Source organism: Gymnogyps californianus, chromosome 8 (assembly GCF_018139145.2).
Source record: "Gymnogyps californianus isolate 813 chromosome 8, ASM1813914v2, whole genome shotgun sequence".
Lineage (NCBI taxonomy): Eukaryota > Metazoa > Chordata > Aves > Accipitriformes > Cathartidae > Gymnogyps > Gymnogyps californianus.
In genome coordinates, this window is record NC_059478.1 from 5,227,161 (window position 1) to 5,249,136 (window position 21,976).

At 48.6% G+C, this 21,976-nt stretch overlaps 2 protein-coding genes and 1 long non-coding RNA gene across 3 annotated transcripts in view; all 3 read right to left on the reverse strand.

Moving 5' to 3' along the window:
• SEC16B (SEC16 homolog B, endoplasmic reticulum export factor) overlaps positions 1-638 on the reverse strand; it is a 21,366-nt gene extending 20,728 nt beyond the window's left edge. The window contains 2 exon segments of the mRNA XM_050900959.1: positions 333-420; positions 423-638. Coding sequence (XP_050756916.1) covers positions 333-420; positions 423-600 — 266 coding nt within the window. The 5' untranslated portion in view covers positions 601-638.
• LOC127019163 (uncharacterized) lies at positions 634-8,865 on the reverse strand. The gene is made up of 3 exons (XR_007766867.1): positions 8,707-8,865; positions 1,711-1,859; positions 634-674 (listed from the first exon to the last, which is right to left on the reverse strand). It is a non-coding gene; the product is annotated as an uncharacterized LOC127019163 (long non-coding RNA).
• A 2,673-nt stretch (positions 8,866-11,538) lies between these two features.
• LOC127019048 (quinone oxidoreductase-like protein 2) lies at positions 11,539-19,860 on the reverse strand. The gene is given in 10 exon segments (XM_050900960.1): positions 11,539-11,607; positions 12,297-12,409; positions 12,412-12,518; positions 12,979-13,057; positions 13,060-13,198; positions 13,726-13,741; positions 15,096-15,253; positions 15,566-15,631; positions 16,857-16,961; positions 19,852-19,860. Coding segments are annotated over 10 exon segments (861 nt in total).
• Positions 19,861-21,976: the final 2,116 nt, after the last annotated feature.

The following is a 21,976-nucleotide window of genomic DNA, read 5'->3' on the forward strand; positions in this document are numbered from 1 at the left end:
CTGCATTTAATCAAACCTTCAAGAAAAATGCACCTCAGGACCGAGATGAAGCCTGTAAAACGGCAACCACGGAAGTCACAGCTGTAAGAAGAAATCAGAGCTGCAAGTGCTACGCAGCCTTAAATATAGAAGTCCCCAGCTGCTTTAATAGCTGGACATCACCTAATCATGCACTGCCTCCTCGAGGCTGCTCGCTGCTTCCCCTATGCAGTTACAAGAGCAGGACCCGTGTTGCAAGCCCACAAGAGCGGCGAAACGGTCAAATCTTATTTTAAAGAAGGTTTACAAGGAGGGGGCTCAGCACGAGCATTGCAAAGTTGGGCAGCTCTCACCTGGAGTATGGCCTGTTGGGGTAGCTGCTTTCGTAGTACTCAGCCCGGGAAGCCGGTCTGCGGGCGTCCCTCCGGGGCTGGTGGCCTCATCCCAGGGGTGGCCGGGGAGGTGGCCCCCATCCCAGGAGCCGGGCCGAGGCGGGGGCCCTGCGCGGAGGAGCTGCCACCTGGGCTGCGGTGGGGGGCCACGGTGTGCCTCTCTCCATGCCCCCCGGGCTGCCTGCCTCTCCCAGGGCTGGGGTGGCTGGGCAGGGGCCCAGGGGTCCATCAGAAGCTTGCCAGCAAGAGCCTCTCCGGTTTTGGGGTGGCAGGAGAGGTTAAGTCCCAAATGGCTTTAGTGGCCTGCAAGCAATAAGATAAGTCACAGTGTTTTTGATCAGCAGTTTTTCACCCCCCTTCAAAGCCCCCCGGTGAAGCCTGTTGCCACCTACTCTGCTTTTGGGAGCCTGCTGGAAACCCAGCATCCTTTCCAAAATGCCCAGAGGCAAGGAAAAGCCATCTCCACATCTGCCTAAACTTGAAGCTCCCCTTAAAACACCAGGATGAAATGGTCCATTTTTGAAAGCAACAGGCATCCAGCTCTTCGCAGAGCAAGAGGTAGCATCCAAGCAGCATCCTCCTGCACCCCCAGCCAGCCTTGCAAAGCACCACCGCTCACAGCCTCCCCATGCAGGTGAGAAATCAGCTTTACCTCTGTGACATGGCAGTGAAACCTCATTTTATATGTGGTAGGGGAAGGGATATTGGCAAAGCTATGAGCAGGACAAGGAGAGTTATTCTCAAAGAAATGAGTAGGGACAGAGGCAGGGAGAAATGGAGCTTTGCTCATTGAGCTATACGATGGGGTGGAATCAGGAATTTCCTCCTGCCTTTCAGCCCCAGCAAGAATATAGCAGTTCAAGCAGACACCAGATTTACTTAAAACAGTCCCACGCCAAAGAGGAAACCCTAAGGATAGCCCAGGGCAACACATGGGTGAAGCCCCAGCTGCCAGGGGGATGCCACCCTCAAGCCCCCCACGTCTCCTTTTGCAGCATCAGTACCCAAACAGCCCCCACAAAGGCTCACAAACCTCCCCGACACAAGCAGACAGCCAGATGCTGCCTGAACCACTTGTCACCCCTCTCACACTCAAAGTTTAAGGCATTTTGGGGGTCATTTCAGGGCTGGGAGAGGGACACACTCAGGTCTGAACAGAGGTGGCTCAGTTTGTGCCCCTTCTAGGTAAAATCAGGGTTAAATCCTTGCCCTAAACAGCCCCCCCCCCCGCCCCGGCACAAGCATCTAGGCACCCATCATTTCGGTCCCACCGAGGGTCCCCCTAATTTTCGGCCGGGGGTTCCCACCGCCGTCCGCCCCCCGCGGCAGCCGCACACACCTGCTCGGAGGCCGCCGGGGCCCTTCTTCCGCTCCCCGGGCGCCACTGCCAAAGTCCACTGCCACATGGGCCGCCGGCCGCCGCGGGGGGCAAAGGGCGGCCTCCGCTCCTCCGCCCCAGATCGACTCCCTCGGCCGCTCGCTCGGTTCCTGGGGGGGTACACACCGCTGTTTGCATCGTGAGGGTCACCTTCCCCATCACTCGGGCTTCCCCTCACTCAAGAGATGGAGCACGCAGCCCTCCGAGCTCAAAAAAAGCCAGATATTCCTCCTGTGGGTGGGTTTGTTTTTTTAATGCCACGAGATAATTATCCTCCTCTATACATCCTCACACTTCCTAAAAAATAAATAAAACCTGCTGGCTGAGTTGTTGGGTTAATGCGGACCCAACCACGGCTTGAGCAAATAACATCCGTCCCACCGGCCACTGCCCAGGGCAGAATTTGGGCAGGATGGAGCCGGGGTCTAGCCCAGTGCTGCCTCATCTAAGTCCTCATAGTGCGGTAACAGCCTCACTCTATAAGCAACTGGGGATTCCTGCCTGGAGACCCTCTCCCGAACTCTCCCGGGCACCTTAAAAACAGGAAAAGGAGTTAATTAAGGCAAATGGCATCATAGAAAACCACAGTAAAAGCTAGATATAAGAGCCAGCGTCTTCCACCCAGCAGCCTGGTGACATGCCATCTTCTCCCCCTTTGCCAGGGAAAGCACGCACAATTTCCTAACCCCCAAAGCCTCCATTTACTGGGTGCAAGCAGCCAGATTTCAGCCCAAGGGCAGCACGGAGGAACATGGGATGACCAGCAGAAAAAGAGCTTTTTTTTTTTTTTCCTCCTTTTTTAATTTAACACCCTCACAGTACTGGCTTTCCCTGAGAAATTTCCTCCGAATTACCTCCACCGTGATACTGCAACACCGATTGATTTGGAATTTGCAGGCAGGATCGTATTCATTGCATCTTAGCAGCACTGTCAGGCAAAACCCTATTTTAATGATGTTGGAAGACTACATATATTATAGCTTCAGAGCTTGAAATTTCCACCCTACTGAGAGAGCAAGAAATTTTCCCTGGTAATCCTAGGAAATAAGCGCTCAGTCTCTGCAGAATTCAAGGTTTCAAATAAAAAAATATCCTTAGCACTCAGCTGCACCGAGAGCCGACTGGAAGAAACACAAACCAGGGAAGCGCTGTCTTCGTGCTGCCAAGCTGCTTTGGCCGAACGAAATTAAGCATCTCCTACCCGTTTCACAGCTGCCCTTCAAAACTTTGGGAGGCTTTGAACAAAGTAAGAGGTCTGTTATGGACAGGCCAGGTCTCCCGGAAAGCTAGAAAGGATCCCTACAGACCAGGAGCATCCCACTTTTTTAATATATAAATATATATCATACTTCCACTTGGCTGCTGGCTAATAATTTTAGGTTTCTAGCCAAGAAGTGACTGCTGGATTTTCCAATCTGTTTTCTAGCAACCACACAAATTCATCCTGGGAACCTGCAAGGGTTCAACCAGCACCACATGAAGAGGCTGAGAGCAGCCCCAGCTTCTCGGGCTGCTGTTGCCAGCCAAACGTGGGGGATCTGGGTCACGAGGAAGACTCGGGTGCTTGACTTGCATAAAAGCAGCTGCAACTTGTGACACTTGTGTTTGAGATGAGTGGAAACCCTGTACCGGTCCATGCTAGGGAAGGAGATGCAAGAAACACTACCAGCAATGTCAAGCTTTGAGCAAAAGTGGCTTAAAAAGGACAGCTGGGGAACACCAATTTAAAAGAAAAAGCAGAAAAGTGCACTGGAAGAGGAGAGAGCTAGGGGAAGGAGCTGAGAAATGAAAAGTGAAGGAAGAAAAAACAGAGATAAAAGGACCAGAGGGGAAGGAGCTGGGAAATGAAAAGTGAAGGAAGAAAAAACAGAGATAAAAGGACCAGATGGGCTAGAAGGAGGGAAAGAAAAGGGTAACCCTTTAACTACCTTGCTTCTAGCCAAGAAATTCCTATTTTAAAAGGCTTCATAGCTTTCTTGGAAATCCAAGCTCTGTGCCATAGGACTGCCATTATGCTTAGAGGACTATTGCAAAACAGGCAGCACACGCTACAGATAGCATTTGTCAGACAGAGCTGAAGGGACAGCAATATCTCTTTAAAAAATCATATTTTTCAGCTTTAAAAGGTTTCAGTGCTGTTGTCACAGTAACAAGATTAGGTGGAAAACATTTTTCTTCATGCCCTCCGGGTGCTTGTGCAGCGCATGGGGCTCTGCTCGCAGCCAGCCCCTGACACTCGGGCCAGTCCCCCCCACACCAAACCCAATGAGTGAGAATAATTAGCCAAGCCTCATCAGAAATCTTTGTAACCTAAGAGGAGAAATCCAGGTGGCTTCAGTACCTGAAGCTATTCTTAGGTGATTTATGTTGTTTCTAATTGGTTCTGAGATGAGATTATTATTTTTTTTTAAATGGTATCAATAGGAAGCTTTTGTTCATCTCTGAGCTTTAGCCCCCTAGAAATGTGAGATATATATATACACACTTTTTTGTGGAGATGTCTTAAGCATCATGTCACAGCACAGGGGAGTTTGAAAGGGCTGGCTACAGTCAAGAGAAAAAAATGAAACCAGCTCATCTCTCATCACATCTGTGGGGCAGAAATGCAAGTAGTAAATGAGCTACATAAAACATGAAAACTCATCTTAAACATTCTATACAGTGAAAACACCAGCCCTGAACACACTGCCAGCATTCCAGACATTTGACAGCGTATTACACATCACACAGACCAAGAAAACTAAAACCACCGAGGAAATCCAGGAGCTCAGGTTCCCAGGCAGGCTGAGCACCTGCACCAGCATGGGGAGAGCCCTCAACCTCAATCAGTCTCAATGACAGCTAATTAACTAATTAGCATGATCACTTCTCCCAGGCTTACAGGGAAGGAGCGGTAAGAGCCCCTGCTCCAGCTGGGGGTGGCATTTGGGGCCTTCCCAGGCCAGGGACATCCCAGTGGGAGGAAGGTGGTGGCTCCCAAAGCAGCTGAGATCGCATCTGCTCCCACCTGCAGCCGCTGCGTTAGCACCATCATGTGGATTTGATCCAGCCAGCATGGCACCACTTCACATTTTCCTGGAGGCAGTTTGTGTGCTTAAGTTTTCGCCAATGGTTTTGCACCTTTCTTCCCCACATTAGGTTGTTTCCAGCTTCGAGGGACTGAGCCATCCCTCCCGCCACCCCTTCACACATACGCAGTCATGTTTAGCACCATCCAGACATGCCTATTAATTTTTTGAGACTTAGGCAAGAATATTAATTGCATTCCAGAGGCATACAGCAAATTAAGAAAAAGCATTTTACACCCTGCATTGTATCCAATGAAGAAACAGAGCTGCAAAAAGCTATTATTCGTGAAAATCAAAGCACATCGGTACAGAGTGCTGTACACATCCCCAGTCTGGCTGCAACGGAAAGGTAACTCCAGCCCTCTGCACGAGCTCCTATTACAAAGCAAGCCCCAAAAATCTTTGAAGTCTTCACCTTACTTCATTCCCACTTCAGCAAAACCTCTTAACTGTTGGCTGTGAATACCAAGTCCTTGCTACTTGCATCCCCCAGCCCTAAAGGAAAGGCTGTGCTGCTCCTGCATCCCATCGTGGCAGGCTCTGCCACGGCATCTTACCTGGCTCGACCCACCATGGGAAGGGGTTGGGATGCACGAGGGCCAACGGAGATGCAAGAGCTAAACCCAGCTGCCCTGAGGAGGTCAGAGAGCTTTCAGTATTCAGGTCCTCTCATTTTTCTGTGCAACACCCCTTATGTTTTCCCAGCCATAAAATTGATGTTTATCTCGCTGCTAACTGCCTTACAGAGATCATTACACATTGCAAATTCAACCATTTGCAGATAAAACGAGCATGAGCAGCCTGGAAACTGTCACACTGCCCCTGTCGCCTTGCCACACTGCAATGTGTTACAACCTTTAAGCTGAAAATTAACATATAAAACCAAGAGGCCGGGAAATATTTGCCAGGCAAACACTGAAAACCAAGCAGAGGTAATTCTTCCACTCGCCCCATGCCACCCCCTGCTCAACCAGGGAAAATTAATTTTTAAGTGAGACAAATTCTGAAGCTATTCTTGTGGCATTAAGCTAAAAAAACCAAGAGGAAGTTATTCTTCCTTGTCTAAAATCTCCTTGCTGTATGAAATGTCCCTCTGGATCTGTGTCTGTTGGAAGATATGGAGGGGACGGAAGGCAAAGAGGGGGATGCAGATGTCAAAACAAGCCCCAGAAGAAACACCAGCGGCTAGAACAGCTGCACCTCACAGTGTATGTGCCATGAATGAGCAGGGGAGGGATGCTGAGCTCTTGTCTGGATCAGAACATGCGGCCAGGACTACCAGCCCTGCTTGCACCGATGCCCTCAGATTTCCACCTCACCCCACACACCTTCAAGCTCCTTTACTGGTGGCAACAGAGCCTTTCCCAGGGTCTCCAGCAAGTGTCGGAGCAAGGAAAGCCGATAGCTTGGAAATCTTTAGCCCCAAGATATTCCAGGGTGTCCTTTTGAAAAGATTGCCATCTTGTGTCTTTTCAGACACTTGAACATTGGTTGCCTTCGTATTTGAGACCATGGGTCTCATTCAGGAGCTTTATTACACACAATCAGGGACAATAAAGACCCTTGACAGTTACAGATGGCTTCACTGTGTCCTGTTCTTAGTGCTACCTTGTAAAGTTGGACAGTAATGTTTCCCTCATTTTTTCTCATCTCAATTTATGACTCCTCTACCATGAAAAGCCACTTATGCCCTCCACAGTTACATATACCATATCCTTCAAGGCCAGTAAATCACAGTCTCAAGTCATGTCAAATTTTGTGAAATAAAACTAAATTGCAGTTGTCCTCTAAGGCAAGAAGCTGCAAAATTGAGAGAGAACAAGCTCTGTTTAAAGCCAGAAACCTGGTCGGCAGCCTCCCATGGTGTGTTGGGGCAAGGATCACCAAAAACCTCTAAGTGAAGGAGAAAAGCCTGATACCAGGGAGCCCAGGGGACCCTCTGTGCCACCCCAACAAGCTGCCTCCATAGGTCTTCTGTGGTCTAATGTCAAGAGTTAAAATAGTCCAAACTCACAGGATTTCTTTATATAAGCTGAGCCCCCGCAGCTGGGGTGCAGAGGGCTGGGAGCAGGACAGAGCCAGGCTGCGGCAGCGTTTATTCATTGAGGCTTGGTCCCTGGGCTAGATTTGTGCTTGGAAAGAAAATCAGGGAGCTGATGGGATCATAGCTTCTTGTTTTAAGGGGGTTTTGTGCAGACAGAAGTTAGAGAAGTACTAACACAGCAGGGTTTCGCTCTGCTGAGCCCGTCTGGGGGTCACTCAAAGTGCCGGGCACTGCACCAAGAACTGGGGAAACTAAGGACAAAGATAGATCACAAAAACAACATTGACCCCAAACCCACCCTTTACATTTTTCAGGGGCACAGTGACTTGTCTTTTCCCTTCCGCAGCAGAGTTAAACTTTCATGACAGCTGAATTAACTTGGAGAAGAGCCAGCTCCAGGGACAGACAGCAGCATGCTAGAGTAAGAGCAGGGAAGACCCGTACCACTGCTGTTCCTGCTAATTCCCCTCCCTGCATCCCACACAGCTCATTTGCAGGGGGCTCAAATTGCTCCATGCATTGTCGATTCACCATCACACCATGGCACAGCATCCAGTCTGGCACAGACACCAGGGGAACTCTTTCACCATGTACAATCATCTCTCAGCAAAACACATGCAATAAGCACCGCTATTTTGGAAAACCCTATTTAAGAGTTTGTTCTGTGGTCTAAGCTCAGGAGGCTTCTTCGCTTCACAAGATGACCTCCCACCACACCATATGAGGCCAGAGCGTAAGGTGCAAGCTCTTCTTGTGGAAGAATGCCTCCCTAGAAGCAGGAAAGATCCAACCCACAAAAAAAAAAGGAAAGTTACGAGCAGCCATGACAGAGACAAGGAAAAATGCAAAACATCTCGTGCCAGATCCTTAGCTGATAAAAACCCAACGTGCATAACATACAGCTTCAGGCTGGGATACACTTACCCATCTCTGAATGTTTAATGGGAGCATATGCATCAGTTAATCAGCAGCGCAAGACACAAAGTGTTTTGTACCTCCTCTCCACGTGCTGTGCAATTAAAAGGCTTCTCATTCAGGCACGGAGAGAAAAGTCAAGGGACTTTGGCTGTGAAACATCTATTATTCAAAAGTGTATCCATTATTCAAAGTTTTTCTTAAAATCCTATTGTCAGCTTGAAAGGAAAAGAAAATGAGTTTTTGAAAGCTGTGCTCCGTTGATATTCCACTCCAATTTTTGCTGATTGTAAGTACTAAAACTCCAGACATCTTGAAGAGCTGAAGAAATCCTTCACGGTTCCTGAGAAAGGCAACACCCTGTGGGTAGTCACAATTTTTTCCCCCTCACTTAATTCTACCTAGCAGGGATGTGATACACCCTGGCCAACAGCATACTCCTTCCCCAAATTGCTCAGCTACCCCAGCGTGAGGCTGACAAGCCTCTGTTCAGGAGAAGGCAATAACAAATTACTCAGCAAGCAATAGCAGATACCCACCATTACACCTGACCAGCTTATTGACAACCATCAACTCAGCTGAATGAAGTCCGAGTGGAATGCACAACCTTCTCGCAGCACCTGGGAGCTTCAGTGTAGGGTGCCAGGACTAGGCTACAAGCAGTCACATGGAAAATGAGTCCCAAGGGTGCCTCCCACCACCCAGATGTGGGTGCAGAGGGCAGCAGGCCCCACAGAGCCATTGCAAGGGAAAGCCCAGCACTACCACCGCTCCTGCTGCAAAGGGAAGACACTGGGACAACCAAATAGTGCTGCCCCAGGAAAACTATCATACAGGAGCTACCTAGATGGTGGAAGATCTTCAGCCACAACAACAATCAATCAACTGCTAACACTAGGCTATAAAAACAAATATCAAAGTGGGCTTTACCTCCTCTAGGAGCTGGAGAACCTAGAGGGAAGAGTGTTGAAAGCCTCCCAGTGCAGGCATCATGCATCTCTGATAGGGTTGAGGCGGGTCTAAAGTCCAGCTAGCAAGTCAGTCCACAGGTCAGAAGCAGATCTGGAGAAAGTATCCAGGTCAAACACACTTGGCTAGGTCCAGAACAGCAGGGTCTAAGGCCAGGCTGAGCTATACTGAGCTGGAGATTGATGTTTCTACAACACAGCTCAGAAAAGAAATAAAGCACCCAGGCTGAGCTTATATAGGGCCCCAGGGCCATGGGTGGGGATGCTCAGGTGAGGCTAGTCAGGGCCACTAAAGCTTATTAAGGCACTCAGAGGGCTAGTAAGGGCTTATGAAGAGCAGGAGCAGGAAAAAGTGGGTCTCTGCTGCAGGGCTGGCTACTGAAGAAGGAGCTAGAGTGAAATGGTTCTCAACACTGTGTATGAGATCAAAAATTATAGGCTATAAACCTGGAAAATGCTCTAGAGCTATGAAATAATGAAGTTGCTTATTACTTTGTTTAAAATATATATTTGTGAGAAAAGAATAGAAGTCCTTGAAAGGTTTCCTTGTCCTTGAAAGGTTTCCTTGTCCTTGAAAGGTTTCCTTGTCCTTGAAGAGACAATGCTGTAAGGTATGAGGGTCTCTGAAGGCCTAAAGGCTCTTCTACTTGGGTAAAGGAAGATCAAGAGAAGATGTGACAGAGGTAAGCAGTACTCAGTGGTGAGGGACTTGTTGTAATTGTAATAATATATATATTAAAAAATACTGTCAGGTAGACTTAAAATCAGTTTGTTTAGGTTTTCTGTAAGCATAGTGTATAACTGAAATGTGGAACCTCCTGTGGTATGACCTGAACACATGAAAGACACTATTTCAACAAAGCAAACTGATGGAAAGATTATGATTGAAGACTAACAAATGTAGCAACCCTAGGTGTAATGTATTAAAGTAATTAAATACTGCTGGAAGCTCAGTGGATGCAACAGGGTAAGGGTCCTGCTCTTCCACCATCATGCTAACTACTTTACTTCTATCAGACTACTAACTTCAGGTGCTGTCAATAACTTAGGGGACAGCTTGAGCATATAAAATGAAACCATTGTTCAGTGGTCTATGCTGACTGCTATCTTTAAGCTGCACATTTACCTAAAGTACAAGGATGCTTCAATAGTGGATACTTGTAGAGTGCTTCCAGGACACTAAAATGAGCTGGATGTTATCTACAGGACAGCTAAGGCTCACAGCTTATTTGGACAAATTCTTTGCTGCAATAGGCCATTTTCTGCTATTACCAGTGAAATAAGCTGAAAAACCACTTCTTTTCTTCTGCAATGAGCAGCTGTGCATAATGTGATGAATTTGCAAAGCTTTTAAAGGATGGATGAGAGTTAAATAACTTCCTCCAGGGTCTAAGGCACTGTAAAGCAGGACTGGAGTTGCTGCTGCAATAAAGGCGTACTAAGAAAGCCAGGAGGCTTTCTGCAGCAGAGGAAGCACTTTGTAATCGGAGGCAATGCCAAAGTGGGTTGTGTAGCCAGAGTCTATGCAATGCTGGAATAGCAGGGCACAGCACAGATGAATTTAAGTATTGTCACATGAAGTGGTTTGACTATTGTGTCTCCATAGTTCATTGTTGTTCAAGTGTCTCTTGTTAAGCTTCAAAGAGTATAGTGAGCTTGTTACCAGAGTTTCAGGTTCCTTTTGTTTGCAGCGATGCTTATGAAGGTAATGGTATCTGTAATCGCCCCTCCTGGGACCAAGCTGGATGGATGCAAGGTCAAGAGCACACTCCTCCTCCCCAGGGAGAAAAGCCTGGGGACACGGGTGGGTAAGGTGGAGAGAAGGCAGTAGAGCAGTCTCCCTTCCTTGCTGGTCACCGCTGCAGGCAGGATGGGCCAGCAGCTTCCTTTCCTGTTCAAAACATACATGCAAACCTTTATCCATCCACCCACGTCTTTTTCGTTGTGGTCCTCATTTCAGATCAGACCTTTCTGCCAAGCTGCTAATTAGATGCCTGGTGGGGCACTGCTCTAATGTCCTACAGCAGTGGCTCCCAAATGGGGATCGGTGGGACCCTGATTAGCCTCAGTTGCCCTTTGTACAGCTCAAACTGTAAAAAGAAGCTGGAAGTGAGCTACTGTCCCCTGCTCCTATAACCAATAACCACAGCCAACACATGGTATTAGGCTGTTGTCAATAAGGGAAAAGTGGTCAACAGCCTACTGATGAAGTTGGACAAGCTGTGTAAGAAGTCAGCTTACACCTGGGCTATATATGTGACTCTCTGCCACAGAGAAATGTTGTGGGGTCAGATTTTGAGTGCTGTGTAAATTTATTCAAGATTTTGGGAGGCCAGGCAAGCTGGTCAAAATTACTGCTCCTGCAGCTGTGGTGATACAGGATGCTCACGAGGTATGTTTGATGCTGAGGGATCCTCTGATTTACCATAGAGCAAGAAATCCCTGACAGTACTGTGGGGGTCCCCTGGGCTGCGTGAAGGCATGGAGCAAAGCATCAGCCACACAACTGGGTGGTGGCTGCAAAAGTTTCCCCCTCTGACTTGGGCTCCAGAGCTTCGAGCCTTGGCAGGAGCCTTTCCAGCTGGTGATTAAGCCCAGAAAGGGGACAGGCTAAAAGCACACAGCTATCAACAGCTACCCCTGTTCAGCTGACATGCAGCAACTTCTTAAGCCACCATAACCAAATTGTGTCCCCGACTCATTTGGCTTGTCCACTGTTGGGGTGGGAGCTTGGAGAGTCTCCTCTTCAGGGCAGGGAAAGAGCTGGAAGCTGAGTCCCGGGGAAACCACACATTTACTTCATGGAGATGATGACTTTTCCTGTGGCCTTATGCTGGAGTGTATGGTTGGAGGCTTCATTTACCTGCAAACTCAAAGCCACAGGTATTTATGGTGATGGCCATCAGGGCAGGGCTTTGCAGGGAAGGAAAGGTCAGAATGAGGATGCACGGGAGAAGTCTGCATCTGAGTCTGGGCTTTCCATCCCTGGGATCCACTGCTGGGATTAAAATAACTCAGGATCAGACCAGCTCCTGGGTATTCCTCTGCCTTACACCCCTGAATGTGCTGGATGGTGGCTATGTAAATATTCCTGAGGAGCTGAGCCATTACTTAAGGCTTAAAATACCATCAAATGAGGAAAAAAAGTGTTTTGAACACCTTCAGAGGCGCTTGGGGGGGAAATGCAAATGAAAGCACATCAGGATCCACTAATCCATTTCTAAAATATTATCTCATCACATTATTCTTTAAGAACACAAACTCTTTGGTATGGGAGTGAGCGGTTTTTCTATGACTTTGCCACTGAGCACATCACAATTCTGGCCTTGCAGTACCGAACCAGGAGTTAATGACTCCCTGTCTCAATCCCAATGAAAGAAGATTAAAAAGGGTGAGGGGAAAATGGGATTTCTTGATTTAATATTTTTGTTTCTTAGAGAAGCAGCACTCTGGAGGCTTCTGTGCCAGGGGCCTAACTGCACACAAAAACCTGTTTCTAGCTACAAAAAGAGCTTTGCTAATATAATCCTGAGGAATCTGCTCCATGTTTACCTCTAGTTTGAGGAGTGCTCCAACATGGGGATGGATATTTCCCTCCTGGCAATACTGGGGCATGGAGGAGATAGAGGAAAAAATGCGGAAATCATCTTCCTGGTACGGACTCAGTATGCTCCCATAGCAGACACATTCTTTAGAAGCAGCAGATTAGTGGGAATTGAGGGGATTTTTCCTCCGGCAAAATCCATCCCCACAATCCTGCCCTCCCACGCCAGCCTGCAAGGAGAGGGAGGAAAGAAGACAAATCTAGTGGAGGTCTCGCACCTTGTCTTGAAGCAGTCCTTGCATTCTGAGGAGGGCTGAAGAGCTGCGGATGCTGAGCTTTCAGGTATGAAAAGCTCTGGTCCGGGCTGTTGTACTTTAGTGTCGGTTTTTAGAGAACACACTTAAATCTAAAAAAAAAAAAAGCAAGCAACAAGCCAAGGTCCTGTCCTGCCCACACCCCCTCTGTACGCACAGGGGGCTTAGGCACAGGCGTTGCCCCTGGGAGGTGGTCGGTGGCATCTGGACCCTAAACCAGCCTCCCCTTGGCTGCATCTCTGCAAACAGAGCCCAATGGGTTTGCTTAACCTTCCCCCAAAGGGCAGCAAAACCTTCAAACAGGTCAACAGCATCACCTGTGCTTGCACAGGTTTGTCATAAGGCGGACCAAGACAGGACTTTTATTTCAGTGCACCTTTGCAGAGCTGCCTTGAGGATGTCCCTGCCGACGGCCTCGGTGGTCACATTGATTCCTCTGCTGCTTGTGAGCTTCTTTGCCTCCTCTGTCTGCTCCGGCTGTAGTTCATGCTATGGCTCGTGCCGTTCTTCAGAGCCAGCTCATATTTGGGGTCACTTCCAGCTGCCACTATCACATGAGACCAAAGGAAAACCCACCACCCAGCGCAAAAGCTGCTCTGCTCAGAGAAGCACAGAGCATCTCAGGCTGGAGGTACGTTTCTTTTTTATTTTATTTATAGCAAACAGAAAGTTGGAGCCAGTGACCCAGCTCTTTCTCTGTATATGTTTAAAATGTGTATATGTATATGGCACAGCAGAAAAACATGTCATTGATTTCTGAAAGGGACAATATGTTTCTAGGCCACAAGAACCGCCTCTGCCATCAAGGATGTGCTGGGTACCACAGCTGTTCAAGGGGTACCTCTGGCAAAGAAGTCTGTCCCCTCCCTGGGCTCAGCTAAACTCAAGGTGCTGGCTCTGCCCCAGCACAAAGCTTTGATGTTGCAAAGTGAAATGATCTGCTAAGCAAGGATCTGCGTTTGCCGGCTGACTTTACAAGCAGAAGTACATTAACTCCAGGCTGTAGAGAAAATGTCACTCCTGTACTGTTCAGACAGACTGTGTAATTGCCTCTGCTGCGGGGTGAGGGGAGGAGGATTGCATGAATCCAGGTGTAGACATGACTTCTGCAGGGTGTCCCCACCTCTGCTGTTGTCCCTCTGAAGAGAGAGAATGAACGTCATGAAGTTGGTTAACCTCTATGGCTTTGTCTAGTGACGTTTCCATATTTCAGAGGAGCGGAGAACTCGGTATTTCAGCTGCTACTGAAAATCCAGTGAGTTACAGACATCCCCAACTACAGCTCCCTAGCCAAGGCCAAGTGATGCGACCCTGCTCCTCCAAACCAGAGCTGCTGCCGTAGAGCCTCATCAGGAAAGACGCATGTGGAAGACAGCAAGCTCGTCTTCGGTGAGACAGCTATGCAATGTCGCCTGCTTGGGACACTTCCCAGCGAGGGGAGCGGGGAATTAATTCACCACTGCATGTGGCCTGTGGTTTATAAAGTCTCGCAGTGCTGAATAGGTTCACCAGGAATGTCAAATTCTTTGTAGAAAGTTATGTTGAACAGTTTTAAAGCTCGTGCTGTATGTGTGTGGGTTTAGTTCATAAGAGTTGCCTTTCCTGCAGGCCCTGACAATTTAATATTGTTGAAATCCAACAGGTCAGGGCTGCTGACCACATCTCTCACTGGCTACATCCCACCGGGATGCTGTGCAATCCTCACCTCCACGGGATCTGCACACTTCCCCCCTGCTTAGAGGGAGGGAAAATCAAGGCGCAAACCTGAAATGATCTGCCCCAGGTTATACAGATGTGTGCCGAGTAGACAAGATGCCTGTTGTGGTTTAACCCCAGCTGGCAACTAAGCACTATGCAGCTGCTTGCTCACTCCCCCCCACCCAGTGGGATGGGGGAGAGAATATAAAAAAAAAACCAAACCAAACTTGTGGGTTGAGATCAAGACAGTTTAATAGGACAGAAAGGAAGAAAATACTGATGATAATAATAATAATGACAATAATAATACCAAAAGAATTAGAATATACAAAACAAGTGATGCACAATGCAATTGCTCACCACTCGCTGACCGATGCCCAGTTAGTTCCCGAGCAGTGATCTGCCCCTCCCAGCCAACTCCCCCCAGTTTATATACTGGGCATGATGTCATATGGTATGGAATATCCCTTTGGCCAGTTTGGGTCAGCTGTCCTGGTGTGTCCCCTCCCAGCTTCTTGTGCCCCTCCAGCCTTCTTGCTGGCTGGGCATGAGAAGCTGAAAAATCCTTGACTTAGTATAAACACTACTTAGCAACAACTAAAAACATCAGTGTGTTATCAACATTATTCTCATACTAAATTCAAAACATAACACTGTACCAGCTACTAGGAAGAAAATTAACTATTCCAGCTGAAACCAGGACAATGCCACAACATTTTTGACAGCTGAAATGCCCAGGTTTGGGGTTATGCTTCATGTGCCGCGCTCTGAGGAGCTGCTGCTGCTGCCGCTTACCCTGGCTGAAGCTGTGCCCTATGGTCAAGAACCAGCAAGGTTGTGCCATAGGTGGTCAGCAATGCCACCGTGTCCTCGTACCCAGTGAGGTTCTGCTGTAGGCGGTTGGCAATGCCACTGCATCCTCGTATGACACCTTCAGGGATCTGCCACAGCATCTGCATACAAAGTTCTGCAACACAAGTAATCCCAAGGAGGGATAGGGCTGAAGCTATGCCAAACTGAACCCATGGTGAGGCATCATGGGGCCTCGGTATGTGAAAAGGTTTGTTTTAACGGTTTTTACGTCTTTTAACAGCCCACTATTTGGAAAAACTCCCCCAAAGCATCCCACTCTGCTACTGGTGCCAGGGGAAGGGGAAAAAAGTAATCAGAGGGTTGTGAGGCAGTGGTTCTGGCAGAACTAAAGCCCTAAACAAAGAGACAAAAGTCTTCTGCAGTTTTGGAAGACACATGCTCTGTATCCTTACCTTCTGATCAACGACACACTCTGCTGCCATAGCTTTAGCACCAGTCACACCAATTACTCTGTATCCCTGCCAAAAAAACCACAACTTATTGGATGGGTGTCAGGAGAGAAATTGCGCAGTCCTGCTGTTCTCTCTGAATTAAACATTTGATTTTCCTGCGTTTTCAGGAAGAACCGTGAACAGCTCAAGCTGTGTCTAATAACAGTCCACTTAGCAATTGCGTTAACTGCATGTATTTGCCCCCTTCGTCTTTTGAATGTGATTCCTCATGCAGAGCCTATGCCTTCTCCATCCGACAGAGCTCAGCATCCCTCGCTCGCATCCACAACCACGATGCAAAGCCTTGAAGAGGACAACCTCCACGACGCACATCTGGATCTCCACCCACAGTGACTGATGAAGGACCGTGAGGCCATTCCTAAATTCGTAGGATTTTCCTGCATTTTTCTTATCTCCTTTACCTTGCACATGGGCAGGATGTCTCTGGGCCAAGGGCTGGGGAAGTTTTCGGCAGCAAAGCACTAGGTGGGCAGGAGATGGCAGCATCAGCCCAGCAGACAGCAACCGCTGGCTTAACTAGGTAGGGATTTCTTTTAATCGGGAATACCAGTATGTTTTTGCAGAGGAAAGATCTTTTCACGCCTTTGGACTTCAGTATTGTGATCAAGGCACAAGACACAACGCTCCTGAACTGGAAAACCGAAGGAAATGGCTCAGCCTGAAGGGCTTAGTGCGAGAAGGGCAACGTAAGCATCGCCCATGCATTGAAAGATGCAGGGGCTTGAGGGCCAGAGGGGTTTTTTTGCAAGGGGCGAGGACGTGCCTTCAGCAGGGGAGCAGTCCCTGTGTCTACGCCAGGCTGAAGGGTGCCAGGGTGGCATGTCTGCCCAGGGACAGGCTGGCACCCCTAGCCACGATGCTAGGCTGTCTCGTGTGCTTATGTGAATTATTGCAGCACTGAGGAGCTCTAGTCTTAGGACAGAAGAACCCAGCGCTGCCCAAAACCTCTCTGTGCTTTGGTTTTCTTAGCTTTCAGGCAAGCTTAATATTTAGTTCCTCCCAGACTAGCATGAGCGCTCTTTGCAGGCCACCTTGAAAATGCAAAATATTTTACGTTGAGTATTTTCAGAGAGGATGTTAAAATGTGGCGGACTTGTCGGCTCTAAGAAGATGCCTTGAGTGAGCCTCTGCTTTAGCTGCAGTGGCCTTCATTTCCCAGCTCTTAACCCAATGAGAATTTAATACTTTAGTTCATTTTAGTCACTCTACGCTTTCTGCACAGATCAGTCACCTTCTCACCAGGAGTGAAGGGAAGAGCATGGTTTTCCCAATATAATCCCTGGCAGGCCAAGATACCAGCAAAATTTAACCCACAGTAACGGACACCCACTGGGACCTGCAAGAGAGAAGGGGACAAACATTAATTCCCTCCCATTCCACAGCAGCAGACGAGTTTTAGAGAGACTGCCCTGAGTTGGCAGTGAAGTCTGAATAACCAAATCCTGATCTCTCCAGTTGCCACGCTGACCACTGTGCTTTCCCATCTCTCAAAAGACACTGGTGGTCTCTAAGTCATGGGGTTACAGTCTCAAGCAGATGAAACCGGGGACAGCAACTGGTTTTGCTGTGGCTGTGTGGATTCTCTCCTGCGATGTTGTCCCATGGGGCCTGGTGGAAAACGGACAGCATGCGTTGAGGAGCAGCTATCACACTGCGACAGTTTTGTGCTATGCTTCAGATCTTTATTCTTTCAGTCTATGTTGATCATTACAGGAGAATTCTGCGGCTTTTATCTTGGTGCAGGTACATGAGACCCTGTGGATTTTAAGCTTGTCATCCCCTTTCCCTAGTGCAAATAATTGGAAAAACCACTCACTTTTGTAGAGCTCTGCTGTTTCAAGGACATGGCAAATATGTACTGAACGCTCCACCACCATGGTAGGGGTGTATGTTGGGATGGGCTGGCAGATACTGGAAGTGACATGTGGGAAGGGTGTGAGATCTGAGCATCACGCTGCCTTGCATCCTGGATTTAACCTTCCTCTTCCTTCTGTCTTCTATACCTTTTGCAGCCTGCATGTAACCTTTGTCTGTCTGTACGTCCTGTTCTTAGCCAACTTCACTGGGATGGGACTTAGAAGATCTTCCAGCTCTGCTGCTGCTTCTCTGCCTGGAGATCTTGGACAAGTCACTTGTGTAAGTTCAGCGTCCACACTTGTAAAAGGGAGGCAAATACCCTCTTCTCATCTGTAAAGAGCCCGGAGAGGTGACTATTGGTCTTGCTAATGTAGCATTTAAGGGGCTGATTTGAAAGCAGGGCTTACATTGTTGTAGGGTGTTGCCCAAATACTACGAAAAGAGGCAGCCCCTCATGTTGTGGAGAGTTTCAGGGCAAACGGACAGGGCAGATCAAGCAGAGAGGGGGCTGGAGATACTGTCAAATTCCCAGAGCAGGGCTTTCTCCAGTGCCTGAACCTGGTGGCCCCTGCACTGGCAGTAGTGTTTGCAGGAGGGATGAGGGCAGCAGGAGAGATCCAAAGAGAAGAGGGTGCTGAAGCAGGAGATGATTGAAGCTGAAAGAGGGGAGCAGAGGAACAACAGATCCTGGAGGTGAGAGCAGACTAGGCAGGGCAGGTACAAGCTCCCCTGAGGAATATAACTTGACACGGGGCTTTGCCAGCTCAGTGCACAGCGTGGCTTGGTACCCCTGAGCACCTCTTCTCCAGGAGGCTTGTCCCAGGATGCCCATCCTGAAATACAAGAACCTGCAGGAGGTAAGACACTACCATCCTATCACCAGGGCAATGTTTCATAAAGCCCTCGCAGCTAAAGCCAAGGTGGATCTCAGGGATGCTCCAGCAAGGTGGTGTGGGAGCAAAGATCTTCAGTGCTGGGCTTGGGGGGAAGCGAAGGAAGACCTGCCCTGGGGCTGAGCTGCAGACAGGCCTGGGGGAGACAGTGGGTGCTGAAGGGGAGAGAGGAATGGATGGGGAAAAAAGAAAGGGTGCCTGGGGGCCTTCCAGGCCGCCCCCCCCCCCCCCCCCCCATGCCCCATCCCACCTCGGGGCGGCTGGGGAGGCAGCAGGGTTGCTGCAGCCTGCAGCCCCTGGCAGTCTGGCCCTGCAGCGCAGCTCTCTGGGCCATGGCCGCCCACGTGGCTGTGCATCCCCAGGGGACTGGGCATTGTGTGCTGACTGACGCTTTCAATATTGGGTAAATATTTAAATGCTGGGTAAATATTTAAATATCTAAGTAGATCTTTGCAGCTCTGGTGAACCACACTGGCAGAAAACTTTGCAGAGGAGCATTTTGCATCCCAAAGGCTCGATTTTTGCAACGAGAGAGAGTGTGCCTTTGCAGGAGCACATGGTGGTTCCCAGCAGCTATAAATGGCTGTGTGCTGCCGTCGCAGTGTGTCATCGCACCCGTTTTCCAGATGGGGAAACCAAACATGCATGAACCACGCAGGGGCCATGGGGTAAGTCAAAGCTCACAGAGCCTGGGGATGAGAAACCCTGATCTGCTGACTCTCCATCCCATGGTTTAACCACAAGCTCATCCTTTCCCCTCGGGGGATCTCCTGCTCTGAAGCTGCACTGCTGTTTGCATATGATTTTCAGAGAAAATAATGTACTTCTTGGGCTGAAACTTCTTATAATAACTCTGTCTGGAAGGCGGATGGGAATGCATGTGGGGGAGGGAGTATGAGACAACAAATTTGGGTTTGGAGAAATCAGTGTGGCTATTTGCTACAATTGTGACCCTAAGAGGAAGACTATGGTATGTCCAGCAGTTACTGGTCCACATAGCAGTTACCCTGTGAAGGCACAGGGCTGTGCTGTGCCACATGTACAGCGTGGCTGTCCAGCCCATGTCCTGCCACGTGTATCCCTTGGCACGGGGTAAACTTTGCTGCCTAATTGTATTGGAGGCAGCTCCCGCTTGGCGCTGGCGATCATACCACCTGCATGTCCTTGTCTTTATCTTCAAGTGAAGCAGCACATTTGCATGTGACCACCCTTTTTTTTGGCACTCGGGGTGAGGAACAGAGTTGGTTTCTTCTAATAAAATCCTGCAAGAGTTCTAAAGACCGAAGCGTTGGTGACAGGACAGATGGATGGGATCTGTGCAGGGTGCCGTGCCCTGAGGTCCAGCTGATGCTGTACAACTCAGAGTGCCCTGCATCTGAACGGATGTGAGATCTTCTATGCTATCCCCTTTTTTCTTCTAGGATTAGCTCCAATAAATGGTATCTTAATATCTTAAGGAGAGAGTGCCTTTCTTACCAGGGTCATGACCACTAGCCATGGTGCGTTATGGTGACATGAAGGAGAAGGGAGCAGGCTCAAGCTGAACACTGGTACCATTTTCAGATACGCTGGGGCATGTTGTTAAAAGACATCATACGCAACCTGGATTGGAGTCCTGCAAAAGGATCATGTACCTGCTCTTCTCTGGGGCAAGTGGATTTTAAAATATCAGCTGTGGTCATAGAAGTTACAGTGCTGAGACTACACTCTTCCATGGAAAATACAGAGGCGGAGGAAAAATATCCTGTGTATCTCCCAGATGCTCAGTATTTCTCAGGCAAAAATTTTCACTTATGCACAGGGGGCCCTAAACATTTTAGACTGTACCTGCAGAGATGACTGGGCATTGCATGTCTGGAGAGTGGAGGCTTGTGGGAGCATTAGCTGCGGTTTTGGAGTTCAGGCTCCTGAAATTAAAGCTGTATATCTGCAGGGCAGTCACGGCGTGGGCTCTCTCCGTATATGTTGTCCTTCACATCTGCCCTTCCCGGGCATCAGCCCCTACCTGTGAGATGAAATGGATGACTTGAGAAGCCTTCTGCTGCAGTTTGCCAAGGGGAGTCTGTCAGCTCATTTCATCCATCAAATAAGCATACATCCAGTAGTAATTGCTTCTTGTCTCTGCTGTATGGGGCTGGTTAAAAAACAGGGGCACAGCCATGAAGTGTTATTGTTGTACTACTATCTGGCTAGAAAAACAATTGCTGCTTCCCTCCCATAAGCAATGGAAAGTCTCATGTTAATGTGCTTGCCCTAAAGGCAGATGCAATCAAATGAAATGTATGTGAATGACTGTGCCCCTGCCCAGGATGACTGTCTGGGGAACGGACCAGTGTTTCTTGGCTAGCAACATAGGAAACAAGATGGTCAGCACTGCATTTTCCTCCTTGAAGCAGTTCAGATGCAATTCAAATGAATCCCTCGTGGAAACCTCCTGGCTTCTGCTGAACTATGACACAGATGGGTCTGGCTCATTGCATGCAGCAAAAGCTGCTTAATTAGAGCAGCAGCTCAATTTATTTGTTTTGGATCATCTTTATTAGCCATCACTTAAGCTCGTAATTAAGGACAGAATAGGGACTGTAAAGATGGTACCATCCCACGCTGCTTGCCTTCTCCCTGTGCTGCAGCCGCTGAGCGTTGCTCCTGTCGGCTCAACACCTCCAGGAGTGTCTCCTCCTGCACGGATGGCACTGCTGTCAGCTGCACTCCAAATGCATGCTTTATTCCTGGAAAAGCAGAAAGGAAATGGCAGTATTTTTATCCTGGGACACTTTTAATTGACTGAGGTAGAACATCTAATGCCTCAAATGTCACGAGGCATGGCATGAACAGCAGGTATGAGTCCTGGGAGGGATGTTACTGCCCATCTCTTAAAATAAATACCCAAGTGTTCACACCCAGTGGAAGAGAGCACCAAAATTCTTGCAGAGACTCTGGCAGGCAAAACAAACGCAGAGGGATTGAGACCTGAGGTTCACATGGTAACCAAGGAAGCCTAGACCTTCTCCTCAGGAGAGAACGCTGCTCAGAAATGCAAAGCTACATCATTGCTCTGACTGTGGCTGTTGTTATGGCTATGTGGTTATAATCTTGTGTTCAGTGGAGGCATTTCTGTTCTGGTGTTTCTTCTGAAGCACCTGAGATGTTTTTATGTTTTTTTCAGTCTGCCTCTACCATTCCAATGTCCCGAATCTCCTCCTTGCAACCCTAAATCCTGGTTGCACTCTTTGGGCTGAAGGGCTGCTGTGACAAGCACCACACAGCCATTTTCCACCACAAGGCAATTCGTGCTTTCAGACTCAGTTTTCTTGTGTACGACCCAACTCTGGGATTCCTACGTTTTATTTTAAAGGCAGCTTGAACTAGGACAAGTATGGGCATGTAGCTTTAATGATCTCTGCATTTTTTAACAGGGACTGAGTCCACAACAGTTATGCTGGTGTCTTATTCATGTCACCGTGATGCCTAGTCCTGGACCAGGACCCACCATGGCCATCAACCCTATGGGGCAGGCTCTGCTCCCAGGAGGTTCACAGGTGACAGGCAGGGATGCATCTCCATCCCAACATCTTTGCAGGTGCCCTCCCTGTGGGAGGCA